Source organism: Danio rerio, chromosome 20 (assembly GCF_049306965.1).
Source record: "Danio rerio strain Tuebingen ecotype United States chromosome 20, GRCz12tu, whole genome shotgun sequence".
NCBI classification, from domain to species: domain Eukaryota; kingdom Metazoa; phylum Chordata; class Actinopteri; order Cypriniformes; family Danionidae; genus Danio; species Danio rerio.
The window spans coordinates 2,405,365-2,419,657 of NC_133195.1; the positions used below are offsets into that span (position 1 = coordinate 2,405,365).

The 14,293-nt window shown below is 41.9% G+C and overlaps 1 protein-coding gene across 50 annotated transcripts in view; it reads right to left on the reverse strand.

Moving 5' to 3' along the window:
• wu:fi46h04 overlaps positions 1-14,293 on the reverse strand; it is a 132,646-nt gene that overhangs the window by 43,558 nt on the left and 74,795 nt on the right. For all 50 annotated transcript variants that reach the window (XM_073934021.1, XM_073934019.1, XM_073934008.1 and 47 more), the window contains exons 6-9: positions 14,228-14,270; positions 8,792-8,867; positions 8,034-8,252; positions 5,016-5,103 (exon numbers count right to left, since the gene is read on the reverse strand). In XM_073934021.1, coding sequence (XP_073790122.1) covers positions 5,016-5,103; positions 8,034-8,252; positions 8,792-8,867; positions 14,228-14,270 — 426 coding nt within the window. The remainder of the gene's footprint in view (positions 1-5,015; positions 5,104-8,033; positions 8,253-8,791; positions 8,868-14,227; positions 14,271-14,293) is intronic.

A 14,293-nucleotide genomic window follows, 5' to 3' on the forward strand; every position in this document is an offset into this window, starting at 1 on the left:
GCCTCCAAACGCACAACACACAGATGCTTTCCGCACTGGGACAGTCTCTTCATCACAACCCCGGCAAAAATGTTCTAACCTTATACAGTACAGATACTTAATAAATAACCTACTATATATTAAAAGCCTTACTGTACGGTGACGCAAAACACTTTTACTTTTACTAGTCCCCAAACTAATGTACAATTACAGACTCTTTACAAAAAGGGAATGTACCACACACTGAAAAAAATATCAGCTTGTGTGTGACTCTGTAGACACAGGTTAACAGAAGCTCTTGTTCTCTCCAGACTGGACTATTGCACCTCTCTACTAGCCGGGCTCCCAGCTAACTCTATCAAACCTCTTCATCTGCTTCAGAACGCAGCAGCACGAGTGGTCTTTAATGAACCTAAAAGAGCACATGTCACTCCGCTGCTCATCCGTTAGCACTGGCTGCCGGTTGCTGCTCGCATCAAATTCAAAGCTCTGATGTTTGCTTACAAAGCGACTTCTGGCTTTGCTCCTTCTGATCTGCTCTCACTTCTGCAGATGTATGTACCCTCCAGAAACTTGCGTTCTGTGAATGAACGTCGCCTCGTGGTTCCATCCCAAAGAGGGAAGAAATCACTTTCCCGAACTCTCGATTTAATCTGCCCAGTTGGTGGAATGAACTCCCTAACTGCATCAGAACAGCAGAGTCACTCATTGTCTTCAAGAAACGACTATAAAAATCATGGTTTGACCGAGAGCTGCAGGATACTGGCTTAAAATGAGAATCGCGATTTTTTTAGATAATAATCTTTAAAAAAGTGGGAATCTCATGCGACAGTACAAAATAGTACTGCTGCTTCAGGATATTTCAGGCATATAGGATAATTAAGTGGAGCAAAGAAAAACCACATGCAAGTTGATCTTCCATTGTTAAATAAGTTTGATAAGGAGTGTGCAACATTTTCACGCTAGAAAGCTTTGGCTGCGTCCGAAACCGCCTACTACTCAGAAGGTACTGCATTCGAATTTAAACGTACTACTCGGTCGTTAGATTCAAGAGTTCACACTTAGCTGATAATCAATAAAGCGTATTTGGCATGCTGTCCCGGGAGAGAGCCCTGAGCTCGTAATATTCACGAGCCTGGGGCTCCCTCCCATTAGAAGGGCGAGAGGGGAATTCGAGGTCAGGTAGGTCTCGAGAACTCCCCTGCTTGTCACCGTGAGAAGTGTAAACTCAGGTTGTATTGGGTGATAATTTGTTTTAGTCGATTGGCTATGGTTTATGTTTTTGGATGGTGGGAGGAAACCGGGGAACCCCACGCGAACACGGGGAAAACATGTAAACTCCACACAGAAACACCAACCGGCCCGATGGGTTGGACCGGCAGTGTTCTTGCTGTGAGGCAACAGTGCTAGCCACTGGGCCACCGTGTCGCCCGATCAGAAAAAGTGGGAGGATGTAGGGGTGGAAAGGGGGGAAAGCTTCAAGACGAAGATAACTGGAGTGAAAAACTCAGGCTATTTATAATGCTTCCGTAATCATTTAATAGGGCTGATTACGGAGCTAACAAGGAGCCAGCCGTGTTGATTATAAGCACGTGATCCTCTCGAAATTAGTTTATGAATAAACCACACAAAGTGCATTCTACACAGTATGAATATGAAAAGTATGAACGGAATTCGCACGTACTACATCTGACATTTTGACATAGTCACGTGACATACCTGTGTCATTTGAGTCGCTTTACTCCCATTCATGAATTCACTCGTGGGGCATCATGGGATAGCGCAGCGTGCATGGGATGCACACTCCAGAATCTCACCGGAAGTAGTAAGTCATCCGGGTACTTCTCGTATACTGTTTTTCGAATTCTATGAATTCGGACATACTACCCGCCTCGCATACTGATATTAGCATACTGTATAGTATGCGGTTTCGGACGCAGCCATGTTTTATGCAGGAATGTAACTGATATGCTGCAACGGCCCCTTTAAATAAGAGATTAATGTAGCAAATTTTGACGCTCTCGCCGCCAAAGCTGAAGGCAGACAACGTTGTCGCCAGAGCAACCTTGGATGCTTGCAACGCTTTGAGTGTGAACGCACAGTAACTACAGCTCCAGAGGTGTAGTTGCAAGCATACAAGTTTGCTACCCAGTTTGCGAATGCTTGTTGGAATGATGTATATGGGAAACACCAAATTAACGAACTATGTTTGTGACGATGCAACTTCCGACTTTACTTGGCTAATGGTGGTTTCAGAAACGCACCCCCGAATGGTTTTCACAATCAAAGGTACCCCAGCATACTGTGCATGCGCTGTCAGATTTAATAATAATAATAATTCCTGACATTTATATAGCGCTTTTCTGGGCACTCAAAGCGCTTTACACAATGGGGGGGATCTCCTCATCCACCACCAGTGTGCAGCATTCACCTGGATGACGCGACGGCAGCCATTTTGCGCCAAACCACACACCACACACCAGCTGATTGGTGGAGAGGAGACAGAGTGATGAAGCCAATTAAATATGGGGATGTTTAGGAGGCCATGATGTACAGAGGCCAGTGGGCAGATTTGGCCAGGATGCCGGGGTTAAACCCCTACTCTTTTCGAAGGGCATTCTGGGATTTTTAACGACCACAGAGAGTCATGACCTCGGTTTAACGTCTCATCCGAAAGACGGCGCTCACTGAGCAGTATAGCGTCCCTGTCACTATACTGGGGCATTAGGACCCACACAGACCGCAGGTTGGGCGCCCCCTGCTGGCCTCACTAACACCACTTCCGGCAGCAACCTAGCTTTCCCATGTGGTCTCCCATCTAGGTACTGACCGGGCGCAGCCCTGCTTAGCTTCAGTGGGCAACCATGTGAGAGTTGCAGAGAGCTAGCTGCCGGCTAAATTTTAGCATACTGTATAGCAGTGGTCACCAAACTTGTTCCTGGAGGGCCGGTGTCCTGCAGATTTTAGCTCCAACCCTAATCAAACACACCTGAACAAGCTAATCAAGGTCTTACTAGGTATACTTGAAACACTCAGGCAGGTGTGTTGAGACAAGTTGGAGCTAAACCCTGCAGGGACACCGGCCCTCCAGGACCGAGATTGGTGACCCCTGCTGTATAGTATGGAAGTATGCGGTCTCGGACCCAGCAATGTTTTATGCAGGAATGTATAATGTGTGTTCAACACAGGTCAAAACTTGTGCACATTTAATTGTTTGCTCTAAATTTAGTTGTGTAAACATCTCGATGGAGAAGTTAGGCTTCAGAAAAGCTCTACAGAAAGACAAATGATTGGGACAAGGGCATGTGATGAGTCCCACTGGGAAAGCACTGATATTCCTCTGAGAGTTTAAGAATGGCAACAGCATATTTTTCCCAGACTCTCATTGCCGGACACACACACAAACACACACTGTCTGTGTTTGTTCAGCTGAACTCTTCCTCTGCTGTTCTCGCCGGATTAGAGGTCAGTGGATCACAGAGCACACCGATAATGACGAAAAAAATGGCCGATCCGTGCATGAAGCCAACGGGTTGATTTATGTGAAAGCAGTGAACTGCAGCTGACTGAAGAATATGCAGTCGTGTGAAAAAGTTAGCACCCCCTATTAAATGTCATGCTTTTCCTTATCAGGACACAATAAAAAAAAAAAAAACACTATATGGTTTTTGGCAGGTCCTCAAATGTATAAGATAAAAGAGCACATGAGGTCAGCATCACATGACAAGTCACAGTGTTTTTATTATTTATAGATTAAAAATAAAGGCCAGATAGAAAAGTCATGAGTGAGAAACTTGAGCGCTGTGATTCAGATCCTGCAGACACTTTCAGCAGTGATGATCATTAAAATTAATTATTTATTTGGTTGGTTAAGTAGTAGACTAACAAACAAAAGTCTTGTCGCCTATCCAAGTTTTAGGAAAAGTAAATAATAATTTTAGTTGATCATTTGGTATCAGAAGTGGCTTATATGAAAGGCAAAGGCCTCTAGATGACGCTTATTTGATCACAATTAAATCTGATCATGCCTGGATTATTAATAATTTCATTAGGACAGTAAGGTCTGACTCTGCTTAGACAAAAGTCTCATCACTAAACAGAAATAATGTCCAGTATAGAATATAAAGTCCTGCTGCAGTGGAGACAGAATGAATATTGTGTCTGACTCCATCATGAGCTTGGAGGACTGCATCCATACATCTCTGCACTGACTCAAATCACTGATTAATAAAGTCATCTGGAATGGAAAAGAAAGTGTTCAGCAGGACTCCCAGAGTTCATTAACATTCTTTGGCTTCATCTTCAACACCTCCTCCTTTATCTTACACTAGACTTATTCAATAATGTTCATCTCTGGTGACTGGGCTGGCCAATCCTGGAGCAGCTTGACCTTCTCTGCTTTCAGGAGCTTTGATGTGGAGGCTGAAGTATGAGAAGGAGCGCTATCCTGCTGGAGAATTGTCCCTCTGCTGTGGTTTGTAATGTAATGGGCAGCACAGATGTCTTGATCCCTCAGGCTGTTGATGTTGATCATCCACTCTGCAGATCTCTCGCACGCCCCCATACTGAATGTAACCCCAAACCATGCATTCTCCCTTACCAAACTTGACTGATTTCTGTGAGAATCTTGAGTCCATGCTGGTTCCAGTTGGTCTTCAGCAGTATTAGTGATGATTGGGATGCAGATCAACAGATGACTCATGGGGAAAATTCTGCCACGTTTCCAAATGATCAATTAGAAGTCCAGTTATTGTTTGTTGCTCTTACAACTGGCATCCACGACAAGACTTTTGTCAGGTAGTGTGTATTCATAAGTTTACATTTTCAAACAAAACTGCACTATTCAACATCGTACTAATAGAAAGGCCATTAAAACGGTCCATCCTGCTTGCATATAATTATAATAATTTTAATTGATTATGTATTTACTTATTTTGAATGCATGTGTTTTTTTTATTACATGGTAATTTAATTAATGACTTAATTACATTCTTGAATATAATCTGAATATGCCATGACTACTGGAGATGGCGTACCTTGGCGTGATGCAGGTCTACACCATACATGGACAGCTTCTTGGCATTTTCCAAAAACTGGGCGTCTGCTTGGGCTGGAGTCATTCCCCTAAAAGAGAGACAGACGTTATTATTGGTTTACTGCATATCTTAATTAGTTATTTTACATCAGTTTTTTGTTATTTTGATTATTAGAAGGATTGTGTAGTGATCCTCATTTGTAAAAGATTATTATTAATATCTGTTTGTTTCATTTAGAAGAGCAAATGCACTTTTAAAGGGCTCTTATTTGACCCTTTTTACATGACGTAAGATAAGTCTTTGGTGTCTCCAGAATGTGTCTGTAAAGTTTCAGCTCAAAGTACCCATCAGATCATTTATTAGAAAATGCAGAATATTCCCATTTTGGACTCAGAGGAAAATGCCGCCATTTTTGTAGCCGGTGCCTTAAAATGCAAATGAGCTGGTTCTGTTTCCACCCACTGTTCCTGTCAGATAAACAGCAGTCAGTGACAGGCAGACACGCATGAGCAGAGATCCAGTTTATGACTCAAAATACCAAGTAAGAATATTTGAAGTGTGTGTAGTGGAGTTTATTCAAGCCTTTCTGCAATGATAAGTCACACACTAATGCATGGTCATTCCAGTGGTTATGAATAACATCAATTCTACGGTCTTAATTTAAAACCTTGATCTTTTTCAGAAATGTTTTAAACTTGCAAAACTCATTCTTGAGCTGCAGCTGATCACAGAGAGCTGAACAGATCTTTTAATCCCAGTTTCTTTGCAAATCCTGTTCTGTGGACATGTGTTACAATGGAAATATGTGAATATGAGGCTGTCTATCAATTCGGTGAGAGGGGAAACCGCACTTCTACAGCATGTCATGTTGCGGTGGGCCTCAAAACCATTTGGATTTGGTTCCTATTTTAATGTCAGGAAAATTAGAAAAAAAGAGACTTTTTGTCTTTATATGAGTCCAATATGACAGTAGACACATTATACCTACACACAGTTCTGTCCAAACAGACTACAAAAGTTGATTTTCATCATTGGTGCCCTTTAAAGTAGTATTGGCTCCGCACTCTTATAATCATCTACAACACATTAAAATACAAGCACCCTAAAGTAAACCTCACCATAAGACATCAGCAGGAAATCATAAGCAATCAGTCAGCATAAGCTTGGCTCTGAAGCTTGCCAACAGTGCACTTAATTAAATCAATGCATTTTTAAGACCACTTAAATAACGTTTGTGTAAAGTCAAAATTAAATGTGTCTTAAGAGTTTGTCACCACTGAAAAATGTTTATTAACTATACAGACAAATCTGCACATCCATGATGCCAATCTCCTGTTCCCCCACATCCCTAAGGTGCTCTATTGGATTGAGATCTGGTGACTGTGGAGGCCATTTGAGTACAGTGAACTCATTGTCATGTTCAAGAAACCAGTCTGAGATGATTCGCGCTTTATGACATGGTGCGTTATCCTGCAGGAAGTAGCCATCAGACAATGGAGACATTGTGCTCATAAAGGGATGGACATGGTCAGCAGCAATACTCAGGTAGGCTGTGGCGTTGACATGATACTCAATTGGTACAAATGGGCACTAAGTGTGCCAAGAAAATCTCCCCCACACCATTACACCACCACCACCAGCCTGAACTGTTGATACAAGGCAGGATGGATCGATGCTTTCATGTTGTTGATGCCAATTTCTGAACCGACCATCTGAATGTGTCAGCAGAAATGGAGACTCATCAGAGCAGGCAACGTTTCTCCAATCTTCTATTGTCCAGTTTTGGTGAGCCTGTGTGAATTGTAGCCTCAGTTTCCTGTTCTTAGCTGACAGGAGCGGCACCCGGTGTGGTCTTCTGCTGCTGTAGTCCATCCGCCTCAAGGACGTGTTGTGTGTTCAGAGATGCTCTTCTGCAGAGCTCAGTTGTAACGAGTGCTTATTTGAGTTACTGTTGCCTTTCTATCAGCTGGAACCAGTCTGGCCATTCTCCTCTGACCTCAGGCATCAACAAGGCATTTGCCCCCACAGAACTGCCGCTCACTGGATATTTCCGCTTTGTCAGACCATTCTCTGTAAACCCTAAAGATGGTTGTGAGTGAAAATCCCAGTAGATCAGCAGTTTCTGAAATACTCAGACCCGCCCGTCTGGCACCAACAACCATGCCACGTTCTAAGTCAATTAAATCCCCTTTCTTCCCCATTCTGCAGCAGATCTTCTTGACCATGTCTACACGTCTAAATGCACAGAGTTGCTGCCTTGTGATTGGCTGATTAGAAATTTGCATTAACGAGCAGTAGATGTACCTAATAAAGTGGCCGGTGAGTGTAGTTTTTTTTTTAGAATCGGTTTTACATAAACAGGAATGGTTTCTGTACATCTTTTCCTCATCCTCCACTAATTCCAGCGTTTCTTTCTTCTGCTGAACTCTAATGAAGACATTCTGAAGAATGTTGGAAAAAACAGCATTTTTGACATTAACATCCGCTGGATTTTTTGCTCCTACTATGGATGCCAGTGGCTGCTTTTTCTTCAGAACATCTCCATTTATGTTTAACAGAAGAAAAAAAACTCAATTATTTGGTGAACCACATCTTTAATGATCCAAAAATACAGAAATAGGTTATTATAGTGACCAAAATAAATGGCTGTCCATTTTTAATTGAATGCAAGACAGTTTCTGAGTTAAATGATGAGCTGTTTGTCCATTCAGGAGGAAACTAGAACACTAAAACTGCGGTTAAAGGGACAGCTCTTATTCATCTTCCACTTGCTCCAAACCTATTTGATTGTCTTCTGCTGAACACAAAGGAAGAAATTTTGAAGAATGCCGAAAAACAACATCCCTTGACATTCTAGTGTTCCTCTGCTTTTTTCCAGCATCCTTCAGAGTATCTTCCTTTGTGTTCAACAGAAGAAAGAAACTCATGAAAGTTGATGGAAATGATGTGGAAATTTGTGAGTGAACTGTGCCTTTAAGGCTTTGGTGAGCCTCAGTATCTGAAGCTGTGCCGTCAGACCTGTGGGACTTGTGCAGCTCCATCACTTTCTCCTCCAGCTCCTTGGTCTGGTTTGGGGCGAACTGGAAGTCTGAGATGTAGTCGAGGCGGTGCTCGTCCGGGTCCTGGTCGCCCAGCTCGGCCTGCAGGGCGTAGGAGCCCAACAAAGCGTGTGTGACGAATGAACACGGCAGCCGTCCCGACGCGATGTCCTGCCGCAGCTGAAGACATAACAGATACCTGCGGGACAAAACCACACACACACACACACACATAAACTTCCCAAAACAAACAACATATCAATAACAGCCATACACAACGTCTCGTTTCAAGTCCAAATATTTAAAGATTATTAAATCAAGAAGCAGTTTCTACACCAGCAAAAAAAGCTGTCTGGCTTTCAGAAATAAGTACAAATTTACAGGGTTTTTCCTTAAAGATTCTGTGAACTGCTTTGAAATGTGCATTTTTATTGGATGCTTGACATAATCTCAATTAAAACTAGAAGAGAAGGCGGGAAATACAGTAGCTCCTCCTCTTTTTGAAAACAGCCATTAGCCTTTTTGTCACAGCTCTGCCAGTGAGAGTGGTTGAGATAAACAGCCAATGAAAAGAAGGGGGCGGGGCATGTCAGATACTGGAGGACATTTGATTGAAGTCACCTTGCTTCGGCTTATTATTTCTGAAAACAAATACTTTTTTATTTTTTTACTTAGATTTTTAGATTTTGTTCTAGAAAAGAGACCAAAAACTTTTTTTTTTCCAGTGGAAGCATGTACCTGGTCAAGTCCTCGGTCAGCTGGGACGGGTCAGGAGGGTAAAACTTGACACTGAACGCAAACTGCCACTGAGAGTCTAATGGGGAAAACACAGAGAGAGAAAGAAAACAGAAACCAATCAGAGTAAACTCAAATGAGATTGTGCTCTTTTTAAAAGAAGGCGGAGCTACAAACACCTGTGTGTCAGCACAGCGGCAGATTCAAAACAGGACTCATGTTATCTGTGGGGAAAAAAGCTTAAATGTGTGGTTCAGTGTCAGTGTGTGAAAATGTGTCAGTCCATGGAGACTCCTGTCACGGTTTATTTGTGCTTCATCTAAAACTCTGCATTTATAATCCTTTTAGGGTGTACTTACACTAAGCACACTTGCCTTGAACAGTGACGAAGCGTGTTTGTGCCCCCTTTCTCTCCCCCTGACAGCCTGCACTCACGCTTCCATCATCACTGATGCAAACATTCAGATTAACAGGAAGAGAAGCACTCTCTCCGTACAGTGGAGATTGCTTTAGTAATATCGTTTTGTAGAATTTTAAGTGGTCTGACATGCAGTGACGCAGTCAAATCTTTGCTAAAGCCATATCACCCTGCAGCCCAAGACCGGTTACTCACTGAAGCTAAGCAGGGCTGAGCCTGGTCAGTACCTGGATGGGAGACCACTAGGGAACACTAGATTGCTGTTGGAAGTGGTGTTAGTGAGGCCAGCAGGGGGCGCTCATCCTGTGGTCTGTGTGAGTCCTAATGCCCCAGTATAGCAAAGGGGACGCTACACTGTCAGTGGGCGCCGTCTTTCGGATGAGACGTTAAACCGAGGTCCTGACTCTCTGTGGTCATTAAAAATCCCATGGCACTTCTCGTGAAAGAGTAGGGGTGTAACCCCGGTGTCCTGGCCAAAGTCCCTCTATCGGCCCTTACTATCATGGCCTCCCAATCATCCCCTTCCACCGAATTGGCTCGATCACTGTCTCTCCACTCCACCAATAGCTGGTGTGTGTTGAGCGCACTGGCGCCGTTGTCCTGTGGCTGCCGTCGCATCATCCAAGTGGATGCTGCACACTGGTGGTGGTGTGGAGAGACCCCCGCCCTCATGATTGTGAAGTGCTTTGGCTGTATGGCCATACACAATAAATGCGCTATATAAATACACATTACTTTACATAAACAGATCCAGCACTTTGGATGCTCATGAATGTTTATATAAGTCATTGTTGGGGTTGGGTATCATTTGGGGTTATTCCGATACTGGTGCTACATTGATACTTTTAAAACGGTACCAGTGCCAAAACGGTGCCTGAACCGATACTTTTGAGCCACAAAATTATGGTGGTTGACTCTAGAGAAATCTTTTATTTGACAAAATCTTTAAAAAAAAAAAAAAAAAAAAAAAAAACTTAAATTTTAATAGAACAATATAATTAAAGTAAACATCAGTTCATATTTTATATATATATTTGAATGACATTAATATATTTCCTTTGATCATTTGTTGGTTAGCATGAACTTATTTGCATTATGGAATTACATTAGCTTACTGCTAACCTGTGGAAAGGCTGACATCAAAATACTGAACTCCTTTTTATCAAGGGTTGGGGCTTGTGACTATGTTTACATGGTTATCAGTAACCTAATGATTTGCCCTAATCTGAATAAGACAGTAATATGATCCAGGTGTGAACTATCCCTTTAGCTGCAAAGAATCAGAAAAAGCTCCCAGAAAATCCTGATCTAGTCTGTCTATCGAGGGCGCTGTTCACAATCCCGACCACTCAGCCCTGATGTAGTGTCGCCGCTGTCTCTAAATGTGTTCGTTTTTCACTTCTGCACAGTTTTCAATAAGACACGGACAGCGAGAGGGTGGAGCAGGGATTGGGGGTCGAGGCAGGCGGTGGTTATTAGGATGGAGCCTGATGTCTGTTCGGTCCATTAGTCAAGCCATCAGTTCATCCTGCACAAATCAACATCTGAAACCAGCCCCGCGACTGACAGAAGACCCACATCCTGAAACCCCATTACACCAGAAGAGCTTCACTAATGACACGAGTCTGCTTTCCACATCTGACAGAAGAAAACATCCCCTTTCTCACCTCTCCACGTTAAAAAGATCTAAACACCTCTAGACTTTTTTCTTCAGCTTTCCTAGAATTGAAATATTATTTTTTGTTTAAATATTAATTATTATTATTAATTATTATTATTAAATATAGCAAAGACTCTAGAATACACAAGATGTGTCACTCGTATATTTTTGAACAGGGAAACTTTTAAGAGTCAATATGGCGAATGAAGCCCCGCCTACTAGTAAAGCAGCCAATCACTGATCATTCACAAAAAGCACAAGTCTGGTTTGAGCTTCTCCCCCAGAGAAATATCGATTTGGCTTATATATATCAATGGCTTGTATTGGTTTATAGCGATCAATGATTGGCTCCTGTACAAGTAGGCGGGTCTTCATTCACCATATTGACCGTTACATTTTTCCCAATTGAAAACTATACGAGTGACACGTCTTGTGTATTCTACAGCCTCATTCACTTTATGCGCGCATAGGCGTTAGCTTGTGCAACCTCAATAAATGCAGTTTTTCATGAGATTCGAACGTATAGAAGCTAATGTTAGGAGACAGTTGCTTTTAAATTTTATTGCCGTATACAAATAAGAAATTTAATAATAAACTTGGAAAAAAGTTTTGGACAATTAGATGTTTACTAATTGAAACCGAATGCCTGAGAGGCATTTCAAAGATGGATCAAAGCGACTTAATTAAATTTAAAGTTAGTAATAGCAGTAAAAATGTACGCTACATACCCTGGGTTTGAAGTCACACTCATTTAATTACAATCACTTTCTTCAGGATAAAACTCTACCTGCTGTAAACTGTAGGGGAACTAATATAAATAAACTATTTGTTTATTAAAATAAATGACATATTAAATAAAATATGAACAATACAAATAAGTTAGCTTCAATCATTATCCATTTTAATATAATTTCAAACTAGGACAATATCTGTGTTTTTTCATTAAGAGATTTTTATTGTTTTAAAAACATCACGAGATATACGAGATGTTTTAAAGCTCAAGTCTCTGGACGTTTACAATCCCCTACTGATTTAAAAAATACTTTCTGGCACACAGTGAATCGTTACATCAGAAACACTAACAATTACATTAAAGGCCTTCATCAATATCGCGGCGTGTTGTTTTGAAACACTTACTCAAGATTTAATTTCATCCTCAATTGCTTCTCGATCTACTTCACTGAAGCTGAATGAAGAATCACAATAAAGAGCAAAGCGAACTCACAGCACACATAAACACTGTATAGCATCGCCACATCTTGACCTCTGACCCCGAGTAAGTGCAGTTTTACCAAAGCACAGATGCAGCTCCTTCACTGCGAGAGAAAGGAGGACAGACGTCTCTCCGGAGCGTTTCTGTTCTGTTTTTCTATTTTCAGCTGTCCTCCAGACACAGAGGCTGACTCACACACACATACATCTGATTCACCTGTGTGTGTCGGATACACTGCTGCTCAAACACTGCTACAGCAGGAAGTGACCCGATAATCACGCATTAACAATCCGCTATCACAGAGCATCATATTGTATTGGCGATGCATTCCATTCACAATTTTCAGCTTTATTTTACATGTGTACAATTGTGTCAGCAGTATTGAAAATTAACAGAACCTTAAAGGTGCAAAAAGTGCTTTGAAATGAGCGTTTTTATTCGATATTTCGTTATCTCAAGTAGCTCCTCCCCCATTTTAAAAAACAGCCAATAGCGTTTTGTTTTTCTCACAGCTCTGCCTGTGAGAGTGGCTAAGCTCAGGCACATCAAATCAACAGCTAATGAGAAGAAGAGGGCGAGGCATGTCAGATATTAGAGAGCATTTGATTGCTCAGAAGATTTGATGAAAAACTAAAGCAGCGTCCCAAATGGCACACTATGCACTCATGCACTATGTACTTATGCACTTACACACTCAACAGGATAGTACATGTATGTAGTGGAGTCCCAAATGGAGCACTAATGTTTTTTACTAAGCGGAAATTCAAACCGTTTCCCTGATGACGTTTGACGGTTGTTAAATCAGTGAAATAAACGACCAAACTATCAAATAATACCTGCCATGAGTATAACCCCATTCACCATCGGGGGCGCTATAATCACTCTCGTAGGAGAATTTTGCTTTCACCATCCAAAATAAATAAAGTTGTTCAACATGTGCGTCCGATAGCTACGTGAGCAAACCTGCGGTCGTTGAGTGCGTGAAGTGTCCATCATTACACACTTAATTTTAGCGGCTGAATGAGTGCATCATCCGGGTAATTAAAGTGCTCATTATTATTAGAGTTTTCAGTGTGAACACACTACTTGCACTATTTATACTACAAAATGGCGTAGAATAGTGCATAAGTATGCGATTTGGGACGCAGCTTAAGATATGAGTAGACGTCAACAAAACAAAAATCACTGATCCATTTAGGCTAGTGATGCTCACCCCTGTTCCTGGAGATCGACCTTCCTGCAAAGTTCAGCTCAGACTCTGATCAAACACACCTGAACTAATTAATTAGGACCTGAACAGCACTTGATAATTACACGTAGGTGAGTTTGATTTGTTGCAACTCATATCTGCAGGAAGGTCGATCTCCAGGAACAGGGTTGGTCAGGCCTGATTTAGGCGAACTTAACTGGAAACTAATGTTTATATCAGTTTTATATCTTCTAAACATGAGTTTTATAGCACACTAGCTTATAGACATCCTCACCATACTGATACTAACATCTAAAAAACTCTATTTACATTTCAAGAATCATTTAAACACTGGTGCCACCGGCCTCTCCACCCCCACAGCTCTTGGCTGATCTTCCCATCCCCACTTGGACTGCAGATTCACTGGTATCATTAAAACGACAACTAAAAACACATCAACAAAATCACCTGAACCCTGTGAATGATGGCCCGTTTCCACCTAATTTAACAATGAGCTTATGGTTGTTAATTACTGTGAAATCATTTCGACTAATTGTTCATGCTTCATTAAAGCTTCAAATCAGCATCAGCATGAAGGAAAGCATTTAACGACATATTTCGAACATTACATGCTGTAAGCCACTGCTGGACGGAGGATGTGTGAAGGGACTGTTTAAAGACAGTGATGTAAACAGACGTGCTCCATCAGTGTTGTTTTGGCCGTGTTTCTGAATGTGAATGAGGAATCTGCTCGTTCTCCACCCTGTGCGTCATTCCAGCTCTGATTATTGCAGTTATTGAAGCCGCAGATGTGTGTGTGTGCGGACGCAGAGCCAGAGACTCGGTCATGCAGAGAAAACGACACGAACCCACCCAGACCAAACCCGCACCATCATCATCATCATCTTCATCAGAAAGAGAGTGAATTGAATTGAGAGAGAGAGAAAAACAGAACGTACTGCGGATCTGACGCTTGATCTCCTTGGTCGGGTCCAGCCAGCACTGCAACACAAACACACACAAAC